Here is a 27473-nt window from a genome sequence, read left to right on the forward strand (position 1 = left end):
AGAATCTGTGTGTATGAAAGAGAGAATCTTTGTGTGAAGGAGAGGGGGAAGCTTTGTGTGTGCATTTATGGGAGAGAGATGTGATGTAAAAACACCTTTATTCATCATATAAAAAAAGCATTGTACAAATATTAAATATTATCCATTACAATATACCCACAGTAAGGAATAAATAAAGATAAGCCTATCCCAAGCAAACATTACACCTGGATCACTAAGGCATCACCATCATTAAGTTCACACAGGACACTATTAACACCAGCTATCCAGTTTACAAATCACTTACAAAAGAGGTAGTCAGCCTGAAGCCGGGCTGTGATCAATGCCCAGAACAGCACCAGTGCCTCAAACTCCTCTGGCCCCACCACTCCGTCCTTGTGAGATTTCAAAATGGCCAGTTTGGCCTGATAAAAGACAGGACTTGTGTGGTTGCTGTATCTTCTACTAGAATAAACAGGGGCCTGAAGAAAATCAGTCCAAGCTGCTGAAAGGCTGCTGAAAACATCAAAGACAGGAATCAAATGGGCAATGGAGGAAAAAATGAAACACCACAGTTGAAGCTGTACAAAAGGGGCCCTGCACAGACACCTCGGGGGAGATGTGGCTCACAAAGTGATTGGTCACTATAATGCCGTGCAAACCCCCCACTGCAAGTTACTGACCTGCTGTGGGAGGAAAAGCTTGTACAGGATCCTCTAGGGGAACACAGTCACTCAGGGTCAAACGCATCCAAAAGGAGGCAGCAGGAAGACCAGAGAGGGTGGGGTAATGTTGCTGCTTGCCATGTGCCAGAGAAATGCTTCTTGCTCATGGCTGGAAAACAATATGCTGAATTCTAAGGCTGCTGTAGGAGGATGCTGTCAGAATAGGAAATCCTTTGAATTAAATGCTATAGAAGCCCTTTCTGGCACATTTGGGGGTCTATTCAGAAGAAGTTAAGGGCGAGTGTTTCCAAGGTGCAGTGGGCTGGCAGGTATGCAAATATTACCACACTCCCCTTACTGCCTTTGAGAACCTCCCCCTAAATTTCCAATGTTACTTGCTGGCTATACCATTTACAAGCGGTAGTGGTTGAAATTACAGTAGAAGTTCAGCGTTACAAACACCTTGGGAACGGAGGTCGTTCGTAACTCTGAGGTTCTACTGTATAGAAATGGGAGTTGCACTGAAGGTCCAAGATGTCCCATTCCAAGGCAGCCATAGCACAATGCAAGGACCATGCATTAGCTTGGGTGTACTGTTCGCAGAAGAGTTGGATCTGGACCATCCTAACATCCCACCACCATCTCAAGGACTTGTACAAGGATGTTTGCTGCTGCAAATGCTCCCAGGACACAGCAAACGCCTGGGCAAAATTCAGGTCTTGCAACAATTTGGCATTAAAGTGCCAGTGGGAAGCACAGAGAGAGACACAATGAAAGAGACATAGTGGGGTCAGAAAAGTAAGAGAGAGACATGGAGGACTGAACAAACATATGTACACTGGATTTCACAGCATAAAAATAATCCAGTCTAGCCTCTGAGATGTGGTTAGAAGTAGCCTTCAGCTAGGACTGCTGCTTAACGGTGGGGTGAGAGAGAGCACCTTCAGACATCCACTAACCCAAAGGTTTGCAGGAGACAATGCAGCTTCCTGGTTGAGTGAGGGCGTGGTTCCTCACACTTCCTGTCTAAAACATAGTTAACAGTACAGTTGAAGTCCCCACCAGAACAACAACACTGTTGGGGTCACAGCCAAGCAGAGCCTGGGCAAGAGCCTGCAAAATGACAATGTGGTTCTGCCCCCAGGTAGGGGCATAGGCAGTAAATAATTAAACACAACAGCAACAACACATGCTTCTACCTTGAGGAACCAGGCCTGCACAGTCTCCTTCACAGAGAGAAGCTGTGCCCCCACATCCCAGGAGAAAAGAACAGCTGCCCAGGACCAACATTAAAGTTGTGGCTCAAGGAAGCTTCCCCTTCCCAGTCCTTCAACCAGGCCCTCTGTTCATTAGGAACCAAATGTGTCTCTTGCAAAAAACCAACACTGGCCTGTTTTCGTCTGAGAAGTTGACCTGTGTCCTTTTTAAGAGCTGTGCCCTTTTTAAGACTATCCCAGCACCCATGGATGTTTAAAGAGCCAAAGTTGAGCAGCACTGTGGAAGCTAGAAGGAGAAAGCCAAAGAGTGGAGAGATACCGTGGGAAGGTGGGAGGGTGTTACCCAGACAGATGTGAACTATGGAGGCGTCTGTATGCCCTGAACAGTCCCTGGATTCTTCCTGACCTTGCACAACAGCTTCTTCAGATAGGCGTATTTCCTGCAACTGGACAAGGTATCCCTCAAACCCAGGGCAGCCAACAGGCCAAAGCACGGCAAATGGGGAAATGAGCCTCAAACTCGATTTCCTGTTTCTCCTTCGTGCTATCTAAAAAGTCACTGATCTCCTGCACGCTGTGCCCACCATTCCTGTCCAGCTGACTAGCCAGGACATCAGGGACAAGCGAGGCGGCAAGGAGCTCATAGCTGTCCTCTTCATCAACCTTGGACTACACCAACTCAGAAGAACACATTGGGCTCTCTCCTGCTGCAGCATCCCCTTTCCTCACAAGGAAGATGTGGGTGTGGCTGGCACATCAATTCCATCCGACTCCTCAAAAACAGGTACAGGGCAGCCTTGAGCGGAGAGTCAGTGTGGTCACGGTGGCACGCAGGATTTGAAGACAAAGGCCTCCCTGCACATGGGGAAAACAGGGCACCACTGGGAATCCCAGGAAGAGAGCTACCACCCCACACTGCAGAGTTTTGTTCCCCAAGGACCTGTATGGTTCCACCCCCCCGCCACAGCCAGCAGCTCAGGGGCCTCCAAAGTTACCGTTTACAGAAAGGAAGCCATAGAGAGATGGTAGACTAGGAGAGCAGGAAAGCATGGAAAATAATATTTTAACAAAAGCAAGGCCACCAAGAAACACTATGCTGTTCATCACAGCCACTCTGAACTCCACGGGGGCCTTGAGACTAGCTCAGTTAAAAAGCATCTGTGTTAGCAGGACAGCCGGCTGGAAAACTGTTGATGCAACAATTGATGGAAAGTGCAGTTTAACTGAACTCTAAATGTTTCACAGGAATGTGTCAATTCCAATAAAAGTTAAGGCAGGGAAAAGTTTACATGAATCTTTCTTGTTTTCTTTTGATAATGTTGAAATGTTTTATTTTGAGAAGGTAAAAACGTTTACTTTTGACTTTATTGTTTCTGCTCATATTGGTTTTACTATAAATTTATATTAATTATATTACATTATATTTTTTGGCATTACTGAAACTTAGCAATTCAACATTATCAAAAGGAAACCTTTTAATAGTTGTGAATCAAAAGTTTTTGGAATTTTCCTTTTGCAGGAAATTTCAAAAATTTGGTTTTTCTTTACTATTCAGAACAAAACCAAATTTCAAATTTTCAATATTTCCTGCAGGTCTGAAACTGGAATTTCCATTTAGCTCTAGTTTCCAGTATAGGATCCATGACCCACAGTTCACTAGCTCTGATCCTATCCAGCAAAGAGCAGTGATAGACCTATTCAGGAGGCACTTAATTACAGTATATTACATTTATAAGATTTTTTATGTTAAAAGTACATCACAAAGTATGGCCCTGATCCTGTAAGCTCATATGCACATGCTTAACTTCACGAATGTATAAAATGAATGTGCTTAAAGATAAGCACCTGTTTAAGTGTTTTCAGGATCATGGATTATATGCAGGGCATTTAAAATACCTGGAATGTATCTACCTCTTTGTTAGAGAGCATTGCCAGGTGCACAGTCAGCAAAGAAGGAGAAATACTGGCTAATACACTACTCTTGTGGAAAGGGTCAAGAGGTTTTTTAAAATGAACATAGATACTTAGCAGTTAAGGTCTCAGCCATTTCCCCCCAAAGCAAACTGTTCAATTCTTCTACCTCAGAAAGATGAAGGGGGAAAAGCAGGCCCTGTCAAAATCTGAACTTGTCATTCTAAGGTAAGCAAATCCACATGACCTGATTCTCTATTGCTCTGCGTCTTGTCACGTATACCAATACTAAGGGTGGTATAAATAGTTACTATTCTATTTGGTACTTCACACTAGTGAAAACAACTGCACATGTTAACAAGGATCACTAAGCTGTCCTCTCCAACTCCATCCAGCAGCAGAGTCTGCAGGAAAAGTTGCCCCAGGAGAATCTTGCTGGACAGCAAACTGATAACTGTGTTTATTTGGAAATTACAAGGGGTTTGTGCTCTCCCTGGCTTTCCTTCTGTTTTTGTTTATATTCACATTCTGAGGGTAGCTGGCTGCTGCTCTGCTCTCTATATTTAGGTCTGGCTAGCTGGCCAGAGGCAGCACGTCTGCTGCTGTCTGGAAATCTGTAAGAAGGACACTGGGCTTTTGCTAATTAACTGATTAAGAAATAGAGAGTGGCAAGGCCGTGCAGACCACTGCAGCTCTGAGGCTGTCAAGCGGTTCAGCAGACATGGAAAAGGGAGATTCTTTCCCAGCTTCCCTCGTAGTGATACCCAAAACACAGACTCCACTCATCTCAAGGCTTTGCAGTGACTGAAAGAAATGAATCTAAATTAGTGAGTGCTCTATGCTAAGGCAGGATTTTCATGGTTTCTGTGATGTGGGAAGCTATAAGTCAAGTGACTTATAAAGCAACATCACTGCTGTTGTGGAGTAATTGTTTCATTTCTGCAAGAAATATGCCACATGGTATTCCCTGTGCGTCTGGGGTAAGGAATATGGTAATCACTATAGGAGAATGAATATATTGGAGCACAAAGCCTCAGCTTAGCTCCTTGCAGCATTACCCTCACAGCAGAGGTGTGCTGTATGGTCTCTGCTTTAGTAAGCCTGATCCTGCAAACACTTAGACACATGAGTAACTCTACTCACGTGAGTCGTTCCTTTGAGCATCAATGTGAGTAAAAGAAATGTTTGCAAGATCAGGCCTTAGCAAAACCCGGAGGCATCCATTTTGTGTGCAGTTTTCTTCCTCAGTGATTTGCAACAGGAGGGAGTCCTTTGCATTACACTGGGGGCTTGTTCACTAGGGGTTTTAGCCATCCTCATAGCCACACCAAAGTAGCTGCACTAGTGTAAACTCCTAGTGCAGATATGCTGCACTAATTTGCAATAATGAGACTTGCCCTGATTTCAGACCTGCTAGGCTGCACCAGTACAAGTCATTTTTGACCCTGTTGCAGTGTAGAAACTAGCATTTTACACCAGTGCAGCTATGTTGGTGTAGCTACATGATGGCTGAAACTAGTGTAGACAAGCCCCAAGAGTACCAGGATGAAACCCTCTGAGCTGGAATTTTATTTCATTGGGTATTTCTTCCTAGCATAGACAGGGCCTTAGCTGAGGCAAGAGATGCAGTTTCAGAATGAACATATAGAACAGTGATACTCAGACCTCAGTGGTTCAGGAGCCAAATTAGCAGTCAGCATTACCCAAAAGAGCCACAGTAGTGTGAATTCATTGTTTCACTTACTACACTACTATTCATGTTTAAACACGAGAGAGGAAATATGTAGTTTTATATAATTCTCACAGCAAAATGACTGACCATGTATTATTATTTTATCAACTACAATCAGTGAACAGCATAGCAAACACGTCCTGACTGGATATTAACTTAGATTGGTTAATAATTAAGTCACACAGTGTTTTAATACCATGTGCTGCAAAGAACTGCAGGAGACACATTAAAGAGCCACATGTGGCTTGTAAGCCTCCATCTAGTATCACTGCTATAGAAGGTATTTTATTTAAGGGACACTCATGGCAGGTTAAAAACTATCTTTCTATTTATCTGTTTTTGTAATATGTTACTAACATTACCTCTGATCACTAAAAAGGTTTCAATACTAATGCTGTTTACTTTTTGCATTTCACTAGCCTCCAACAGCAAAACAGGCTCAAGCCTTTTGCTTATGTTTCAGATCAACCCCTAGTCAGTTTCCCATTTTGATTCACAGGCACTAGCACAAAGCCGTGATCTTTGAGTTGCCAGTGCTGCAGGAGGAACATTTAAATCTGAACAAAAAATCTTTTGTAAATTATATATTTTAAAAATCATTAAATTATTAACAATATTCATCAAAAAGTGGGGCCTAAACAACTTAATCTCCTTTTAAACACAGAGACTGTTAACATAGAGACTGGAGTTCTAAAGGTAACAGTAGAGGGCATCTCAGTGTGACCAGGGAGCGATTTATGAACATCCCTGGTTACTCCCAGAGGTATAGTCTCTCCAGTTAAGGAGGAAAGGGTCATTACAACAGCAGTAGTCAGAAAGAATGTTCATATGGGAGAGGCTGTCTGTGCTGACACAACATGGAAGGGAGATATTAATGCTTTGCATGTGCAGAGTAACTTTCTCCAGAAGATGATTTTGGAGTGCTTAAAATGTAATGTGTGTTTATGGAGCATGCTCTTTAAGGGCCAGAACGACCACACATGGACACCTACATTCACAAGACTGGCTGCAATTTAGCCTTGCTCTTCAGTCACATTTGTAGACATCTGCATTACAGTCATTTCTGGGATCTGCCTACCTAAGAGGGCGCTGTAATGTCAAAAACCACTTACTACTCATGAACTTAATAAGAGTTGTGTGGCAAAATGCTGCTTGGAGCTTTGAAAACTAACTCCAAAGAGATGATTAATTTTTCTTGCTTGGCAATTAACATTGATTTAAAAAAATGTTTTGGTATCATGGATTTTGTTGGGTGTCAAAATTAACTTTTGTATGTGTCATCAAAGTTTGTGTGAAGTGGGCTTGGGTGGTTTGGGGACTGGGAATGGGTTAGAGCCTAGAGCTGGTAGAAATGTTTCCAATGAAATGATTTTCCATCGGAAAGTGCTGATCTGATGGAATTCAAACCTTCTGTGGGAACATGCTGAGACTTTCAATGAAGACCAGCTTGTTTACCTGGAGGCAATTGGCCAGCATAACTATTCTGGAATCACTATTCTGGTATAATTTAGTTATTCTGGAATAACTCCCATGTAGACTCCCTGTTCCAGAATAAAAATGATTTTATTCTGGAATAATTACTCTGCTTTGTGAGTGTCCCCATAGGTAGCTATTCCAGAATAGCTATTACATAATAGCTAGAGATCAATCTATATGGTGCTTGATCTGCAGGAAGGCTATGTCCCTTTGAGATTTGCTTTAATGGTGATGATATTCTGGAACAGCTATGCCAGTCAATGTCCTTGTGTAGACAAGTGTTGAATTAGAAAGAGGGTAATCATCTAGGCTTTGTTCTGAGTAAGGGAGGGGAAGGAACATCTAACTCTGGAGAGGAACCTGTAGAAATCTGCTGCCTTCAATAAAACTAACAGCACATCATAGATTTTAAAATTTTCCTTTCAGATCAATAGTCATTTTTGATGGGGATACACAGCTAATAGAGGGCACAGGGCCGACAGTCAGGATCACCAATAGGAAAGTGTGACAAGGATGCATTTTCCAGCACTGCACATTTCCTTTTTGAATGCAGCCTGAATTATTAGTGTTTATAAACTGTAACTAAACACATCCTTTCCTACCTGGATCAGCAGAACTTTTCCCTGGTGGCAGCAATAAGGGTGGGTTGCTCTTGTATTCCCCCTTAAAACTTGATCCTGCAGTATTTATGGGCATGCCTCTCCCACTGTCATCAGCAGGTGTCTGGCATGTAAACACACAGCAGCGCAGTCACTTGGGTACATGTGCCTATGTGTTTATCACAGTGATGTTTTTCTTCATTAGTAACAAAACAGAACAAAGCTCTTAGGAGCAGGGCAATGTCTCCCTTTTATGTTTGTGGAGCAGTGACCACACTGTGGGTGCTCAATAAATAATTAATAATAATTTCATTGTTTTTTTGCTCACTCTGCTCTATCATGGAGAACGATTGACACCAATCTCACCCAGGTCACCTCCAAGTATCCCTTTCCAATACCCTGGATCACAATCTATGGCCAACGTTTTGTCAGCTTTGATGCTCATTTCAAGGTGTTGTCAGCCTCAATGGCTCGTTTCTGAGTGGCTATTATTAGTATCACGTTAGTGCTTAGCACTGTAAATAGTCCCTACACGGAAGAGCTTGCAGTTTTAATAAGCAGCACAAAGAAAGAGCAGGAGAAAGGAATCATGAGCATCCCAGTTTCCACAGGCGGCTAACTGAAGCACAAAGATTAAGTGATTTGCTTAGGACGACAGCGACTCTGTGTCAGAGCCAAGACCTGCACCCCCATCCCCTGACTAGCAGCCCAGGGCTGCAACCACAAGCCCGTTCTTACTCTCCCTCCCTGCATCAGAGCTCGTTGCGTCACAACCGCCCCGCTGGGACGCGCTCCGCCCCAGAAGTGGCTGCACTGCAGCGAGCTGAGCGCGGGGCTCCTGCCGATGACGCGCTGCAAGGGCTTTCCTTGCCGTCTCGCGGGTGCAAGGCGGGCACCTTCCCCCCTCGTTCGGCCGGCGGAAATTTGGTTGTAAAAACCGATAACCACGAAGGTGGAAACCCCGCTCCGGCTTTTCAAGCCGGGCCCCGTCCCCAGCGCAGGAAAGGAAGTCAGTCAGTCAGTCAGTCCCCCCGCCCTTCCCCCCGCCCGCGGTGCGCGGCCGCGGAGGTGACTCCTTTGTTAGCCGCAGCAAGCGGGGCTGGGCACGCCTCGTCGCTGCGCGCGTGCCGCCCGCGTCGCTCCGGTAACACAATGCAGCACCGCACAGGCAAGAGTCCCAGCCCCGGCCGCCTGCTACGCTCCGCCCCCCCTCCGCCAGCGGCCTTGTGATTGGCTGGGCGGCGCCTGACGTAGGCCGAGCCAGCCGTCACGTGGCTGAGGCGGGCTTGCGATTGGCTCCGATTTCCCCCCCCCTCCCATCGCCCCCCCCCCCGCCAAGCCGGCGCGAGGCAGGGGCGGAGGCAGCGCGAGGGCAGGAAGGGCTCGCGGGGGGGAGGAGCGCCGGCTCCTGTCACTGCAAGCGGCGGAGGGATGGTGCCGCGGCCGGCGGCCGGGCAGCGCTCATCGCACGGCGGCGCCGCGGCGGGCTGGCTGGCGGAGCGGATGGGGGAGCGCTGCGCCGCGCCATGAGGGTCGCGCGGAGCCCGGCGCGGCTCGCCCTGCTCTGGCTGGTGTCCGCCCTGGCCGCCGACTCGCTGCGGCTGGAGCCCGACCAGGGCTACAGCCTGGCCCCCGGCGGGGAGCCCCGAGCGGCGCTGCCGGGAACTCGTGCCGCCCCCGGCGCGGAGGAAGGGAACGAGCTCGTCCGACCGGGAGCCACCGCTCCTCCGCTCACCCTCGCCCCCTCGGGGCCGCGCCCCGCCAGCCCCCAGCCCGGTGTCAGCGCGGGGCCAGCGCAGGCGGGAGACCCGGACCGGGCGAGCCTGGAGCCGCCGGGAACCCAGCCTAGCACCGGCACCGCAGCGTCCCCCTCCGCAGCAGCAGCAGCAGCAGCAGGTTCGACTTCTCCCCTGCCGAGCCAAGGGGCCCCGCGCCCCCTCGGCACCCCCAGCCCCCCCTCTGCAGTGCCCTCCCCACCTGCCGAGGAGGAGGAAGAGGAGGACGTGGCCGCCACCACCACCACCACCACCAGCAGCAGCAAAGGTGAGTCGTTGCTTCCCTCCCCCCGCCCTGCCGCCGGGTGTAACAATAAAGGGACCCGCAGGTTTCAACTGGCAAGAGGGAGAGGAGGAAGATGCTCAAGGTGCGCGGTGATGCCCGAGGCTCCTGGCTGACACCGAGCAGCGCCAACGGGAAACACCCCTGGTCCGTCCTCCACCCCCCAGCTCCGGTGGAAATTTCTGCTGATGGTGGCAGATGTAGAAAGGCTCGGAGAAAAATGTTGCTTCCACTTTCCCCTCCCCGCTTCCACCCGCAAAGAAATCGTTGGCAATAACCTGATGTTTAGCAATGGCCAGGAAAGGGTAGCTTCTCTTTTTTTTTTTTTTCTAATTCCTCTGGTTTTCTCACGGCTTTGTTTGTTTGTTTGTTTGTTTTTTTCTGAGGTTACTGCTGGGGGGTCATTCAGGGAGCTGAAAATAGAAAAACCTGCCAATGTTAATTTCAGGATCAGGCTAAATAAAGTTTTGTTTAAAAATAAACAAGGGGCAGGTGTACACTGCGTCAGTTGCACATTAACAGAAGAAGGCTGTTTGCTTTTCATTCACTGCTTATTTCTCATGCACCAGTCTGTGTCCATGACAAATAAACACAGGATAAAACCCTACACAGGAGCATGAAGCCTTATTCTAGGCAGATGCCTGATGATCACCATCTACCTTGACAGACACCTGAGGTTTCTACCTTTTTTTATTACACGTTGGCAACACTAGTATGCAAATACAAAAAATTGAATTTGATCGAGCAGTCTTTCACCACCGTTTATAAATGGATGTGAGGATAAGAAAACGTGGAATTTTGTTATATACATACTAACCGTTACTATGGGGTCAATCCTGCTCCCATTGAAGTCAATAGGAATTTAGAAATGGAATTAAATGGTAGCAGGTTCTATGCCCCTGTATTAAATAATGCCTGTACAAGGAAAGATCAGACTTTTCTATTGACTAGGCACCAGCGAGTTACAAGGAGGGGTTTCATTTAAAAGAAACTTGTTTTTAGAGCCTTTTATATTCTAAAATGTACTGTACGTGGAGAGGACAGGGGTAATTGAAGGCATCACAAACAAGCAATGGTTTGCTGAACAAATAGTCCAAACAAAGATGCCCTGGGTTCTAATTCTGCTCCCTTTGAACTTGATGACAAAACTCCCATTGGCGTCAAAGGGAACAGGGTCAGATTCATGTTGTGTTGATAAAGGGGCTGGGGAACTGGAGATAAGGGCTAAAATGGAAACAATACCCATTACACATTTGTATTGCTATAGCTATTAATGGGGGGGAGGGGTAAGGGGGGAACTGGGTGGATTGTAAGAGAATAAAGGCAGAAGAAGAAAATTCTTTGGTTTGATCACAAGGTTTGATCAGATGCTGGTTGGTCCCCGAGTGTGCAAGGGATGGGAAGGGCACAAGGCACCTTTCCCTCCATCTTGAGTCAATTGTGCAGGGGTCCAACTGAAGCTGCTGGGTGCAAGAATTTCTCCTGGCTAGAGCAGCAGTACCCTTAAAGGAACAAGAAGGAGTGTGTTAGTGGGCTTGACCTTCCTTCTCTCTCTCCCCACACCCTCCAGCCAGCAGAACTTGGCAGGCTCAGAGGGGAGCCCACACTACACCTTTAAGGGATATAGTACCCAGTGTGCGCCTACTGTAAAGTATTGTGCCCCCTGGCCAGCACCTAAAAGGCACAGTTGAGCCCTAAGGGTAAGAAGTGCTATCCCCACTCCTCACGTCCACACACTGGCGACAGGAGATTCGCTCAAACTGGAATTCGTGGTACTTGAATTGAGCCAACATCCAAATAAATGCTATGTATTGGGGAGGAGAGGGGATATGCAAATGCTAAGCATTTGCTCAGACTTTGGGAGAGGCCTGTGAAAATGCAATGCCTGATTTTCATGCGAGTAAAAAAGGCCTTCAGCTTTTTTCCATTCTGGGAAGTATCACAACACAGTCATAATCAGCTCTAGGGCTGATTCTGCTCCCATTGAATTCAGTGGAGCTATACCCAGTTATACCAGCTGAGGATCTGAACCTTATGTTTGTACTCGCTCTTTCATGTAAACCAGCCCCAAAATGCTTTATTAGGGCTAAATGAAATAACGTGGGAAAAGGTGAGAGACCAGGGGGCAGAGGCAAGGGAGAAAATCTCTTTTCAGCTGTTTGAAATGAGATGGAGAATTAGCAAGATGGACCATACAGCCCTCTCCAGAGCTTTGATGTTCTCATCCACCTGTGTTGGAAACGGGGTGGGGAGCTCAATTTTCTCCTAATGAAAATGGGCAAAACTCCACTGAAGTCAATAGAGCTGTTCCCATTTACCCCAGCAGAGAATTTGTTCCTAGAATTTTAGAAATGAAGACTAGACAGACATATACATATACCCCAGCATTGAAAATACTTTCTTCAAAATGTGTCAAATTCAGGGCAAGGATGTGAAACAGAGCGATATTTTGCTGTTTCTTACCACTTCAGCAGTTGAAGTATCTGTCTGAGCAGGTGATTTTAATCAACTTTTCTTATTTGGCTAGAATGGCAGTTTGTGGAAAACTTGGATTCTTCTTTCACAGCCCTATCTCCCTTTTGTTTCTGTTGAGTTTTGTGTCTTTGTATCTTCACAAGGAAATAGGATAGTTTAAATTTGGAAATGATAGATTAGACTAGGAAAGGGTTGTATTTTCTTAGAGCAAAAGCAACCTTTTCAGTTGTACAATGATTAGACTTCATCTGCTCTGTCAACAAACTGACTGAGTTTCAGTTTCCAGAATGTGTAGTTTGAACCTGAGGGCCTGAAGTGCAGAGAGTGAATATACAGGTTGTTGAGTCATATAAAGTAAATATTCTCCAACTGATTTTATCCTTAGTGTTTTTCTGCAAGTTGATTGAAATCTATTAGGCGAGAGGATGACTTAGTGTAGGAGCAGCCACTACCCAAAAATGTTTATGATCATGCCTTGCAGTAGTGTATCACTTCCAAGACAGGTAATGCAGCATCAGAAAGTTCTGCTCCTGTTACACTGCCTCCAAAGGACTGTACTTCTAGCGGCAGTATCTTGGAATGATGTCAGAAATCACTTCTTAAGACCAAGAGAACCAGGACCTCTTGTTTTTATGCTTTATAGAGACCGGGAGCAGCACTGCCTAGTTTCCTTATAGGCAAAAGTACAAGTATCATTCATAAATGCAAGACATGAAAGGATAGTTCAAAATCTAATATGAGGATCCAGACTCTTCCATGTTCTGTGCACAATTCTTCCATGTTCCATGTGTGATCCTTGCACGATTGCTGGGGTGCAGGGGTTTCAGTTCAGGACTAGGAGTCTAATCTCAGTGCTGCCTCTGAGGACCTCCCTGCCCTTGAGCAAGTTACTACACTTCTCAGTGCTTCAATTTCCTCATTTATAAAATGGGGACAATACTACTTCCCCTACCTACCGCAGGCATGGTAAGACGATTTGTTAATAATGCTTGTGATGCTCTTAAAAGTTTATAAATGCTAATTATTAACTACAGCCAGTTGATCTCTACGTTATTCATCTTGGGTGATGGGCACCCTACAAACATTTACATGGACATTTACATGGACAGGTTACCCTTAATCCAGCTTATTTGTTAGGAAGGGTAGTTTGAGTTTGATTGATGAAGGGTTGACTGTACGTTAACAGATGGAATGGGTTTAGGAGGCCCCCTCCAGAGGAAAGAGTTTAGAATACATGAACCAGGAGAGCGCCAGTGTAATAACTTCTGTCTCCCTTCTGTGGAATATAGCTCATTTTAATCAGAGGCATGTACCTGAATTCATATGGAAAAGCCTGTTTGACTTGTGAAGTTGTTATACACTGTAGGCATAGCCATCAGCATGCGCCGTCACTGATCCATATAGACTGGACTACTGCTAAAAATATAAAGTGTCCCTCTGAGTCCTGTAGGGGTAGAGGTTCATTTTCAAAAACAGTCACATGTGGTTTTACCCACATGACTACCATTAAAATCAATGGACATCACATGGCTGACTACAGAAATGGACCCCTTTTTATCAAGGCTGCATTTACTCTCAGCACTGTTATTGCAACCCATAATGGGAAGAATAACACTTTGATTGTTTTGAAGCTGGTGGGCCTGATTCTCATCTGGTGTAAATCAGGAGCAACTGCATTGGAGTGAATAGAGGTACACTGGTGTAAAAAGAGTGTAAATGGGAGGAAAATCAGGCTGTTTGTTCGGCTTTATCAAGATGTCAAGTGCTATGTAAGTGCTGTTACTATTTTATTATCAATGTATTTTTCTCTTCCATACTTAAGTTTACAGCTGTTTTGCAGAGTTGCCAACACTTGTGATTTTTATCTATAGTTCTGTGATATGTGGTTTGATTTTTTTCCTCAAGACTCTGCTCCTGGAGTCATGTGATAATGTCAGAATCTCAGCTTTCATTTATAAGAAAAGTAAGTTTCTAGCCCTCAGCGTTGTGCAGAATAGCTTGAAAATATGACCTCCTCGTCCAAAGTCTCCAACACCAGAAGCAAACAAAAAGAGTCCCAATTTTTCTTTAAAGTTACTATTTTTAAGTGAATCTCAACATTTTTGAGGGCTAGGCTTGACTTCTGGTGTTTTTTAGTGCTTTGCATTGGTGAGTCTGAGCTTGGGATGGCTAGGCAGGTAATTTAATTCATTACAATCAATGTTATGTTTTGCATACACAGAAAAATCTATATTTTCAATCCAGAAGATTTATTTATATCAGATCAACAAACGAGAGAACAAATGCAAAATCTTCATGAAAGATCAGAATGTGTCTCACTGTACAAGTCACTCCTTGATTTTTTTTTTAGAGCCTTGGGTCCAACCCCAAAAAATGGATAGGCAGACAGACCTATTAAATGTATTGGTTGCTACACAGAAAATGGATTAATTGCAACCTAGACCACCGTCCAAAACCTTGAATCCAGACATCCCTGGAATTTTGAGGGTGTTTGAAATCTGAACCCAGTTCTAGATTTTGGAAACTGCCTCCACCTTTGTAATGCTTTGAACTAGATTCATAGATCAGCACCCCTCCAAAATTTTGGGTATTTGGAACGTGTCCCCAGATCTGAATTTTGCAACTTGTACATTTTTGAGGTTGGGGGATAAAAACAATCCTTGCTCTGAGCACTGATCAGAAAAGGTACCTGAAGTGATTATGGACACTCAGAATCATTTGCGTAAACAAAGCAGATCTTGGTGTATTGGAGTATATATGTGGAGTATGTAAGTCAAAGCAAAGTATACTGACAGTAAGTGACCTGTGTAACCACATTTAGAATATTACTGTATGTGCTGCTTTTGGTTCCTTTACTGGAAATAGTTTATCCAGACTGAAAAGGTGCAGCCGAAAGCAGCCAAATTGATGGTGTCTGTGTTAGAAAGATTAGCTAATAGATTTAGGTCACAAACAAGAGACTAAGACAAATCTCAGAGGGATGTAAAATCCTGGAAGGAATACAGTGCAGTAGATGTTTTGGAAGTGAGGGCATTTGCAACTCTGTTTTCTTACTCATCTGGACACCTCATGGCCTTGATTGAGTCCCCACTGCTAGTTAGCCATTGGCTGTGTCCTTGAGGTTTGTGCTTCAAAGAGAAGTGCAGTGTACAATACATAAAGGGGAAGGCAAGGTGGCATATGTATGGAGCTGTGAATGAGGAACTGCTCAGTTCTAATCCCTGCTTCAGTCATAGGCTCCCTTTGTGGTCTCAGGCAAATTGCGAGAACCTCTGTGTCTCAGTTTCTCCGGCTGTATAGTAGGGATAATAACATTTAGGCTCCTCTTGTGAGTAATTGTGGGTACAGTGTAATATTTTAACACACAGCATTTTGCAAATCTGGGCTAATAAAACAAGCATTGTTAAAAGGAAAGAGATGGGCAGGATTCATCCAAACATTTCCCGGGTTTTATAGAATCCTACTCACTATTGCATCAGATTTAAGCTTTTTCCATCACATTTACAAAGCTCCTAAACGCCACTGGGACTTGTACGGCTAAGTGATTTAGCTGCATTTGAAAATTTTACCCCTTGTCACTGCCTTCAAAGTGCTACATAACTCCCCTGCCTCTGCTTATTTATTTACTTTGTCAAACTTCATTTGGGTTCCTCAACGTCTCTGCTTTGCTCGTGCTCTCAGCTTTGTCTACCCATTTATCAGCGTCCCTCACAATCCCTTCCACAAGCCCCCCTACTTTACGTGGAATGGCCCCTCTGCGCCGATACTCATGTTCTTTACTCTGTCCACATTTTAAATCCATCTTGAAGACTCACTTCTGCTGCACTACCTACAGCGAATCGAGCTGACTTGTGTGTCATTTGCCTGTTGTTACTGTGCCCTTTTCTCTGTGCTCTGTCCATGTGTTTGTTTTTAGATTCTGAGCTTCTCCTTGATTGCTTACGAAGTGCTGAGTACATAGTGGGTACTGCCTTTAAGAAATAATAATAATAATATTAGGGGCTGTTTGTGAGGTTCTCACCTGATGTTTGGGTTTGGGCCTGTCTTTATTAAAGAACTGAGGATCAGTTGCTTTTCAGGTACCTGGAAAGGAGGCAACTTTTCATGGAGAATGAGAAACATTTTTGAGGTGTTTTATTAAAATAGGCTGGTGTGGAAACCTGAGACCTGGATAGCTTATTACCCTCCACTCTGTCTTCCTCCAGCCTAATTTCTTTCTCCCGGCTGGGGCTGATCTTTCTCCCTTCTCATCTGTGCCCCCAGAGCTGCCTCTCTTCCATAGATTTTCATCACCCTCTTGCCACTGCTGCTAGGGATTGCTGCATCTCAGCATGTCCTAGAGGGACTCTAGAGCTTCACAGTGGTCCCCATTTGGGTGCTTTAGAAGATTTTAATGCAGTAAGTGCTGGCTGAGGTTCTGTGGCCTGCATTATGCAGGAGATCAGACCAGATGATCATAATGGACCCTCCTGGCCTTAAAATCTATGACTGTCGAAGTAGGGAAGGCTCCCAATCCATGGATTTTGGGATATCTCTAGTGCTGGGAGACAACTCAGCTAAAAGCAATCCAGGAAGAGCCTGATAACACTTATCTTAGACATAAATAATGGGGTACAATATGTATATGGAACGACTTATGGGAGCTGCTGGGAGCTGCTCTCCTCTTGTTAATCACTTGGAAATGCAACTTGAGCGTGGTATCATTTGAAGCTCAGGATTTGCAGTTCAATACGGCTGTCAAGATATTAGGGTTTCAAGGAGACAGCAGCAGGAAATTTATTTCCATTTTTTAAAGAAATGGAAATTGAATCCCAACTGTGAAAGCTGGGAAGTAAGGAATGGTTGTGCTGCATAAAAACCATCATGGGAGGGGCCGGAGGAGTGAGGAGGTGTTATAAATCATGATCCTGGTATTGTGAGTCTGAAAAACAAAATAAATAAAATCATGCTGCGTTCAGCAGGAAATATAACTATCCTGTGCTCTTCGCTAGTTCCATGGAGAGGATGTGTTGTGGTCTCAGAGCCATGTCACACTCACTTACACCTCAAACTAACAGCAATGCCAACCCTAAGCATTAAAAAAACATGAGCTTGGCTTAAAAGTCAGGAGACTTTTAAACCTAATAAATCGTGTGTCTTTTTACTTGCTGCTTCTTGAGCCGTTAGGAGATCAGGTTTTCAAATTTTTTCAGCGATGAAGAGGGTTAGAAATTTGTATGTTTGTTTTGGGTTTTTTTTTGGTTTCATTTTTTAAAATGAAAACTGAGTCTCTCATAACTCCAGGAGCTGGGTCTTGAAGAAAAAATACCAAACAAGACTCGGTACAAAATTGCGAGAGTTAGCAACTCTGAATTAGAGAACATCCTGATCTGTCTACCTAATGTATTTATCTGGCCCCCGTCATCTTGGTATATGAGCACCTCACAATCTTTAAATGTATTTATCCAAATAACACCCCTGCGAGGAATGGCAGTGCTGCTGTTCTCATTGTACAGGTGGGGAAACGAGGCACAGAGACCAAGTGAGTTGCCCCAGGTCACATTTGGGGTAGGATTTACCCCATCTTACATAATCAGCCCTAGGGCCTGTCCACAAACCCCTGAGGCCTCCAGATTCTGCATGGATCCTTGTGGTTCACAACAGGTTCTTGAGCCAGGCACATGGAGTCCCTGTACCTCTGGACTGGCCCTTTATTCTTGGCAATCTCCCCAACTCCTCTGTTGCTTGACAGTGGAGCCCCAATGAAGATGTTGCTGTATACTGAAACTAGGAAGTGACTGCAGTAGATCAGTTACCACTGACAGGTGACTGTAACTGAATGGTGATATCACTACATGATAAGGAGATGAAATGTTGTATGCAAATCTGAATTTAGCTGGGACACATGTCTTGATGATCTAAATAATGGAAGGTGTGGCTAGTAGAATATTGGACTCTTTCCATAGTGTAACTTGCTGTTTTTCCCCTGGACTATTTTTATATTTGGCTCACCAGTCTCCTGGATTTTCTCCCCCATAGCTGATGACTGAGATGATGATGATAAATGCACGTAGGCTCTTGGTCACTGGTTTTGGAGTACTTATTTCTGCATAAAACAAAACAAAAAAAATCCTTCTTAGGGTTGAATTCTACTGTGTGCACTGACTCACTATCATGGGGATTGCGTCCCCTTTAAGGGGAGCCCAGGTTAGCCATGAGGACTCTTAAGGATATGTCTACACAGCAACTAGACACCCACGTCTGGCCGGTGCTAGCTGACTCCAGCTCAGGCTGTGGGGTCGTTGTGTTGCTGTGTAGAGTCTCCCACCCTGGGATCCTAGACTCTAGCCCGAGTCCGGAAGTTTACACAGCAACAAAACAGCCCCGCAGCCTGAGCCCTGCGAGCCTGAGTTGGCTGGCATGGGCCAGCGGTGGGTTTTTTGGTCTTTGTGTAGACATGTGCTTACACTGCAATGTAAGGCCATGCTTGAGCCTGGGTTCAAACACCCCTCTTCCCCCCCCCCCAGCTCCGTTTGATTCTGGTCCTGGGAGTCAACTGGAAGTATCCCACAATTCCATGGGACAGCTTTCTTAGTCCTTTGTATCCAACAATCTGCAATCCACTCTATTGAAATTGGAAGTCACACCTTCTTCCCCCCCTTCTCCTTCCTTTGCAAACTGCAACAGCTCTGATCAGCATTAATCCATTCTCTTCTGATCACTGATCTGGGCCTCCTGGGTTTGTGTGGAGAGCGAACTCATCAAACCTTCCTGGTAACATGCAGCGTGAGCAGTAAGGTTTTCCCCAGTGCACCATGGTCCCAGCCCCAGAGCTAGAGCAGCCACATTTCAGGATGGGGTGGTGCTAGAGATTCTGGGATATGGTTACTTTAACTCCAGTCTGCGCACTGCAGTGTGGATGCCAGAGCCCTAGGTTCGAGCATTGGTTAGAAAAGTCTCAACATCATATTTTAACCCTGTGTAGATGCTCAAGCCCAGGGTTCCCTAACATGATCAGCAGACTTGAGTCCCACTAACCTGGGGCTTATGTTGCAGGGTAGACATACCCTAAGGAGTTAATTGAAAGGGAGCAAGCCCATCTAGAGAGACAAGGTGAGTGAGGTAACACCTTTTTATTGGACCAACTTCTCTTGTGGAAAGAGAGCTTTTGAGCTTACACAGAGCTCTTCGGGTCTGGGAAAAATACTCCGTGTCACAGCTAAATAAAGAGTGGAACAGATAAGCAGTTAAGACATGTTGCCAGAGACCATTCAAGGTGAAATGGGCAGTTAACATCTTTACAGTCATAGGACAAAGAAGGGGTAGTGGGTAACAGCTTGCTGTAATGAACCATAAATCCAGCCTCTTCAGACCATGATTTTTGGTGTCTAGCAGAGTTATGAATTTACAACAGCTGTTATTTGTTCCATCCTTGTATTTAGCTGTGACACTCTCAGTGCCTTTCCCAGACCGAAGAGCTCTGTATAAGCTCGAAAGCTTGTCTCTTTCACTAATAGACACTGGTCCAGTAAAAGATATTACCTCACCCACCTTGTCTAGCTAATCCTGGGACCAATACGCTACAACAGCACTGTAAACAAGCCCATCTAGGCAGTTAATTGAATAACCTACCACCATTGGGTTAGTTGTAGGGAGGTGTTCCTAGGGAAAGGAGTTCATTGAGCTCTTAGCAGGAGAAGGGCTGTGGCCTGTGAACCTCTCCAAGCTGGGCAGATGAAAAGCATGAATAAAAAGGGGCTAGGTGGGGAAAAGCTGACTGAGGGTTGGAGCTGGCCAGAGGCATAACCCTGCTCCGGGAGGAGAACTAGGGGACTCTTGGCTTACGGGTTGGATCTGAGAGGCTAAGGAGGAGGTTGTTTTCTTTATACGCTGGAAAAGGAGCAAATAAATCCCTGCAAAGGAGGCATCTTGTCTTCAGTTCCCAGGTCTAAATAAATAATTGCAAGACCACAGGAAGGAGCAAGGGAGGGCAGTTGGCCTCCAAAGCCACGCTGTGCCACAAGGGGCATGCTTGAAGATGGTGGTCTATCGTGCTCTCAAAGAGCCGAACGGGAGTTTCAGGGATGTAACAATGGCAGGGTTTGGGCCTTTGCTCTTTAGGCATTTGAAATCTGCATCGAATTAAGAAACCTGACTCTTGGTGCAGCTAGAACTGAAATACCTTTGCTAGAAAGAGAACTCAATCAGACTTTAAAAAGGGGGGGGAAGCCACTAGCCTCCTTTCCCCTCCCCCATAAGGAAAGCGCAGCAGCAGAGGCCAGCTCTCCCAGGGCGAGACTGTGACTTACCCAGGAAGTTGAATAAGAGGTGCTATGTAGCTGTGGCAGGCCAAGGAAGGGCTCATGATTCTGAAAGAACAGTTCTTTCTCTGCTTCTGACCTTCCTTGCTCTAGAGGGGAAGTAAGTCGTCAGCTACTGCTCATTACTAAGGTTAAGATTCTGTCACTGGTATTTTTAGTAAAAGTCTGGGACAGGTTGCGGGCAATAAAAAAAATTCACAGTGCTGTGACCTGTCCCTAATTTTTACTAAAAATACCATGAGGGAGAGTGAAAACAGAGCTGCCGGGGCTGGCAGCTGCTCCAGCCCTGCTCCAGAAGTCCTGGAAAGTCACAGAATCTATGACCGCCGTGACCAAATCGTATTCTTATTCATCAGAGTAGCTGGTTACTTCCCCCGCCCTGTGCCAGCCTCACTGTGCCTGCTATACTGTGGGGTAGGCCGAAGACTGCTTTATTCCAGGCCCACTTTCCATCAGCCTCCTCCTTCCCCTCTGGGTGTGTGAAGCAAGTCACAGTGGTGCCCTCAAGGGCCTGGTCCAATGGAAAGATTCTAGTGGGTTTTGAGTCGGGTCCCTGGACTCCAAACACACAGGTAATTCAGTCTGCTGCTTATAAAATTGAAATGTTAATGACGCTTGGCAGACAGGAAATGCTTCCGTGGATCTGATAAGATTGGCCAAGCTCTCAAGCGGGAGCAGGATGTTGCTACTCAAGATATATCTTTTATCAATAGAAATAAACGCGTTTCCAAGGAGTTGGTATTTCTCTTGGGAATGTGTGGCTGGGGGAAGAGATTGTTTCTGCTTTTCTCCATTGAAAATATACTTTAAAAAATAGCTAACAGGGACTGAATTGTCTTACGTAAATTAGATTGCAGCGGAGACTTCGTTTCGTTTTTATAAATGAGGTTGCTGCAATGGCTGTGTTTCGTTTCAGAGCCCTGGAAGCCCATAGAGTGTTTAATTCTGCCCCCTCAGGTCACACTGGGCATCCATTGAAATCAACAGGGCTCCTTGTACAGTAAGGCATTGATCAGCATGAATATAAGGGGAAGGGGGACAGAATTTGGCCCCAAGGTAGGGATTTTTATATCTTTTTGCTCCCTAAAGGCTACGCTGGAACTCTGCCATGTACCCTGCCCACACAGGTGGTGTGTAGCTGCACACCCCCCTCCCCCCCCCAAACACTTCAGGGAACCCCTTAGGATTCAGAACCTCAATTCCGCCCCGCTCCTGCCTGCTGGAGGAGCAGAGAGTTACTTCACCACCTTCTTGAGAACAGCATGTGCCCGCTGTGTGCTGGCGAGGGCTCCTCTCACTCTTTTTACTCACAGCAGGGAATTTCAGGTGAGCAGTCCTATCTGTCCTCCCCACGGTCAGTGTAACAGCCTGAGCAGATCTAGCAGGAGACTAGTAGGGGCCTTGCATGGCTGAGTAAGGTCTGTGACAGTCTAGCCCTCAGCTGTTGTTTTCATCAAACAGAAGAGAGCTGTTTGGTTGGTAGGGTTTTCTGGAACACACATCGCTGCCTGCAGAGAATAGAGCATCGAAACATGATGACATTGCACTTATCTGCCTAGCAATATTTGACCTTTCCAAAGCTAGCCCATTGTTTAATGACCAAATTCCTTTCCTGATTGTTGCTCTTCTGGCTGTTCCCATATTAATTCCACTGGAGAGTTGGCAACACATGAAGAATGAGAGAATACGGGTAGAGGATGGGCTTTTGTGGCCCTTCTATGCAAGAAGAGAACCAGTGAGGTCAACAGGACTCAGCCCTGCAGCCCTTCTGAGGTATGGCTCTAGAGTTTGTACTCCTTGCTCCATGCACACATGCATCCTATTTCAGAGCAGGTGTAAGTGGAAGCAACCTCAGTGGAGTTGCATCTGGTTACACCAAGTCTGAGTTTGATCCTGTGCTACTCAGACTAGGTATATGCTGAATGCCTGGTATTTGAAGTAAAATTTGCCCATAAATGTAACCAATTCAGAGTCTAAGCAGGAGAGACCAGAACTCTTCCCTGCAAAAATCTTGCAACATTGCAACTTTTTTCTAAGGTTCAGGTCTCCACTGTAAGAATTTTGGTCAGTTAGCATTTTGAATTCATTAACACTGTGGCCATATAAATAAGCCAAGAGATGAATATCTAACCGTGACAGTCTTGGGTATTTGATAGTACTTATTGCTATATATGTCTTTTAAGAATTGGATAGCTAACTGGTTATGCAGCCTTTCAGTAAAAAACTGACTATTGTGTTTTATCTTCAGAGTTTCCAGGCTGTTTGTAGCTACCCTTCACCCTGACTAGATGGGAACTCTTTCTCGGGGTACATCTGGATGCTCCCAAGCATAGCTTTCGGTGTGTGCCACCCAGCATTCCATCAGTCATGCTTTCTGCCATGGGAACAACAGTGCCAGTCCCTTCTTTCTAGAAAAGGGAGGAAGAATGGCCCAGTGGTTAGGGCAGTAATCGGGGAATGGTGAGACCTGTGCTCAGTTCCTTGCTCTGCCACAGATGACCATGGACAAATCACTTAGGAACTGAGGCACAGAGAGTCTCATCTGTGAAATGGGGGCAAGAGCACTTCCCTGCCTCTCAGTACTGTTGTGAGGATGAATACATTACAGATGAGGTGCTTAGATGCTATGGTGATAAAGACCTTAGAAGGACAGGGGAGAATGTGGGTCAAGGACAGAGCATGCTAAGACTGGGGAGTCAGAATGCTGGGATCATATTTCCATTTCTGCTGCTCATGAACTCATAGACTTTAAGGCCAGAAGGAACCATTGTGATTTATTCGGACCTCCTGCACATTGCAGGCCCCAGAACCTCAGCTTCCACCCTCTTGTAATAAACACATACCCTCTGGCTGAGTTACTGAAGTCCTCAGATCATGACTTCAAATTACAGAGAACCCACCATTTACACTAGTTTAAACCAGCAAGTGACCCATGCCCTACAATGCAGAGGAAGTCAAAAAACCCCAGGATCTCTGGCAGTCTTACCTGGGGGAAAATTGCTTCCTGACCTCAAATATGGAGATCAGTTAGACTCTGAGCATGTGGGCAAGATCCACCAGCCAGACACCTCGGAAATAATTCTCTGTAGTAGTTCAGAGCCCTCCCCGTCTAGTGTCTAATGTCTAGCTGTTGGATGTATTTGTCACTAGCAGTCGTAGCTGGACCACAGCTGCTGACTTGCTCGGTCACCTGTACAAATTAATTAGGTCCAGTCGCTGTTTACATTTGAAGTCGAGAGTTTGCCATTGATTGTAATGGGAGCAAGCCTGTGCTCTTAATCTCTCCATGTCTTACTAATGTTGTCCATAAAAAGGGTATAATACCTGTCTACCTCTCAGCAGGGTTGCAAGGCTTAATTAATTAGAGAGTGTTGGAAATTTGGTTGGAATTTCTCCCATACATATATGTATTGATTCAGCTAGGGCTGCTGATACATTCTGGACCTGCAGCTGCTGCTTCTCAAGCCACAACCAGGGATGTAGCTAAACTTTGAAATGGGAGGACATTTGAACACCTAGGGGACGCTTGTTCTTCGGGGGGGGGGGGGGCGGGTATATTCCTCTCAGCTCTTCATGGCAATTATTACTAAATCAATTGTAAATGTGGCTAATTTGACATTTTTCAAGCTTTAAACTTGTATATAAAAATCTGTTATCCTTTTATTTTCTGTTTTTTATGCTGCATCTCCTCTGTGTAATCAGTAGGCTGCATATATAACCTTTACCTGCATAAAGGGTCATGTTTGCAGTGTGCTTTCAACTGGATCTGCTTCATTCCTTTCCCCACAAATTATATTGCACCGGTTTTCAGGCAGCTTTACACTGTGTTTTGACTGATTGGCTGCCTATATTAACTGGTAATGCAGCTAAGGCTGCTTTGATCCTGTATTTATGGAAATGGTGGAATGTATTTCTGAGTAGCTGATTAATGCCACGTGTGTTTTTAATGTACTAGCTTTACTGTGTGATCTGTGCTATAAATGACTGTTGTGCTGGGTTCTTTAAGTTGCTTATGAAAAGCATGTTGAAATGGATCATATTTGTTTTTTCAATAGCCTCCTCTTGTAATATTTCATTTTCCTCAGACCCTTTCTTTTTAGGGTCATTGACGTTAACACGGTGCATTCAAGTTTTATTGGTAACAATAGAGAATTCATTGACTGCATTACATAGACCATGAATTTAGAACATCTAGTTGTAAACTCATGGAAAGATAGAGATGTGAAAACAACCTGTCAGGTCCTCTGATTCATCCTCTTACTAGTGCTGATTGTTTCCTGCAGGGTACTTTTCTGCATCTTTGTCTAGTCTAGGTTTAAATGCCACAAGTAGTGGAGCTTTCACCAACTCCCTAATCCATGCTAATAAGGATTGTTCTCTATCTGTGGGAAGTGTGATGGAGGCCTGTGCACACTGAGTCCCTTCCAGAGGAGGGCAAACTGGAGTAAAATGGACAGGAAAGAAGTGGCAGAAGCATAGCTGCAATGTATGTTTTCCCCCCTCCGATCCTGTCGATTCCTGTGAGCCCGTGGAAGCTGCTCTATGACAGCTCCATGTTGTTGGGTTTCTAACACTTAGAGGTCTCAAGCAAGTGAAAGCTCCATTGTGCTAGGTGCTGTACAAACCCAGAGAAAATAAGTCCCTGTCCCAAAGAGCATACAGTCTAAAAGGCAAGACAAGTGTGTGGGAGGGGAGAGGATGGGTAGGAAACAAAAATAACAGGATGCTTTGGCACTGATTGGCTGTGTGTGTACCGCTCTGCCAATCCTCAGCAGCAGTCCTCACTCTGGAAAGGCAACTGCAGCAACATCCTAGCGGAAAAAGGAAAACAAGCCTAATTCGGGGGATATAATTACTGTCTTCTATGGCCCAACACTTAACAGTCAAGGTTAGCGGTTACTAAAACAGTTCTGATCATACAATAAGGGGGTATCTCAGTGATGACTGAATGTTCCAGAGTCAGGCAATGACTCATTGTGAGGACACCACCTGAGTCAGAAGATCTTGCTTTTTTAATCCATTTCCGATGACCTTTATTTTAATGCAGCATGCAAACCACCTCCCTCCCCTCTGCCTTTATTTGGATCTCAACCCACGGGTTGGAGGAATCACTTTCAGGACTTTTGATTCCAAGTAGATTAGGATTTACCAATCCTTTTCATGGTAACTCTGTTATTTAGTGGCAGAATATCTGAATGGGGTGACAGTCCTAGATCTTGTAAAGGAGCAGCCCCGCAGACCACATCCCCCCTCTAGCGTGGGAGGGTGTAGATTTCCCACTTCCTGGAAGCAGTAAGCAGATGTCCTTCAGTTCACTTGCAGAGAGTGGGAAGGCATTTCCTTTATACAGTTTCACCTGAAGTGAAATGTGCCAGCATTGCTCTCCCTGCAGTGTTCTAATGTTGCTTTCTGAAGAAATCGCCCTTTTCTCTGCAATCGGAGATGCGGCACAATCTAGTGTTCTCTGTTGTGGTGGTGGCACAGTAAAGAGGGGAGGTGGTACACGGGTGAGGCTGCGAATCAGGATATTCAGGCTCTGTGGCAGTCCCAGTTTGGTAATTGATGTTACGTTCACCATTGTGTGTAAGTTGCTGAACTCATACCCATATGTAAACTGGGTATAATGGGCCAGATTCATCTCCCAGCCCACCAGTACAGGAGATGCAAATAGCATGTCCCAGTGCCAGCCTGGTGGATCCCATGGGGAGTTCTCCCCTGTGAGCAGACGGGTGTTTTTCCCCCCTTCTTCCCGGCCATCTTCACTTGGAGATTCCACCACCAGGAGAATTGCATGGTCATGCTGACGTGTGGGGTTATCCCAATACTTGTGCAATAGTGGGGAACTAAGGCATGGCCAAAGCACATTTGAATTAACAGGGAGGAAGGAGGGCTGGTCTTGGGGTTAAGGCACTGGGCTGGGGTTCAGAACACTTGGATTCAATTCTCAACTCTGCCACAGACTTCCAGTATGACTTTGGGCAAGTTTCATAGTCATGCTGTGTCTCTGTTCCCATCTGTGCCGTGGGATGACAATACTGTACTGCTGTTCTCCCATCCTTTGTCTGTCCTGATTGTGAACTGTGCAGAGCAGGGATTGCTTTGTGCTCTGTACATGTACGGCGTCTAGTACAATAAGATCCTCATCTTGGTTGGAGCCATTTGGGGCTGCTGTAATACAATAATGGATCATGCATTTGTAAAGCTCTTTGAAATCCTTGCATGGAAGGTGCTATAGAAGTGCAAAGTATTAATATTATTATTAAGGCTGGTTGAATGAAACAGGAAACAAAACATTTTTCCCATCGGAAAATGGGGTTTTATCAAAAATCAAAATTTTCTGTGGGGAAAAGATTTTGGTGGAATTTTCCATTGGAAAAAATCTAAACTGAATGTTTTTGATTGAATGTTTCTGAATCAAAAATTTTCAGACTTCTGACTTATTTTTGTGCTCTGATTTGGGATGAAAACAAATGTTGAAATACCAGACATTGCCCTTTACTCTAAGCTCTATTTATTATCTTTCTTGCCATAAACAAAACATAGTTTTTCTAGTTTGTTTTGCCTACCATATAGACCTACTAACATGTAAACACCATAAAGAAGGCCATATATAGAGGAGAAAAATAGGGTAGGGTGTCTCTTATAACTTCATCAGAATAGATTACATGGAAATGGAAGAGACTTTTCTGGATGGACTAAAAATGAAGAGGTGTCCCTCTGGAATAGAGGTAGATTGCATGAGTACTTGACTAAATCAATTGCAGTTTCCCTCCACACCTTTGCTTTGCTATTGAATATATGGTCTTGTTCTACTGTTTTAGGAAACGAAGCAAATTGAATTGTATAACAAGGACAGATTGTATAAAATGGTTTCGTTTTCACACCTCTTCTCATCTCCCCCCTCCCCCTGCAAATCTACAACCAAGCAGTTTAGGGGAGCTGGCGTGTTTTTATTTTTTAAAATTATTTTGAATTAATCTTCTGGCTCCACGATATTAAGCACAGAAAGTTAATCTGTAGCCTAAGAATTTTGGTAAACAAAAAAGTTCCCGAATAAGAGT

The 27473-nt window shown here is 45.0% G+C and overlaps 1 protein-coding gene across 1 annotated transcript in view; it reads left to right on the forward strand.

The window, feature by feature from the left end:
* The first annotated feature begins 8931 nt into the window (after positions 1–8931).
* The window catches only part of MEGF9 (multiple EGF like domains 9), an 81162-nt gene continuing 62620 nt past the window's right edge, over positions 8932–27473 (forward strand). Inside the window, exon 1 of the mRNA XM_067542146.1 lies at positions 8932–9622. Coding sequence (XP_067398247.1) covers positions 9106–9622 — 517 coding nt within the window. The 5' untranslated portion in view covers positions 8932–9105. The remainder of the gene's footprint in view (positions 9623–27473) is intronic.

Source organism: Emydura macquarii, unplaced genomic scaffold, assembly GCF_026122565.2.
Source record: "Emydura macquarii macquarii isolate MOO-44397 ecotype Brisbane River unplaced genomic scaffold, CSIRO-AGI_Emac_v2 contig_691, whole genome shotgun sequence".
Classification (NCBI taxonomy): Eukaryota; Metazoa; Chordata; order Testudines; family Chelidae; genus Emydura; species Emydura macquarii.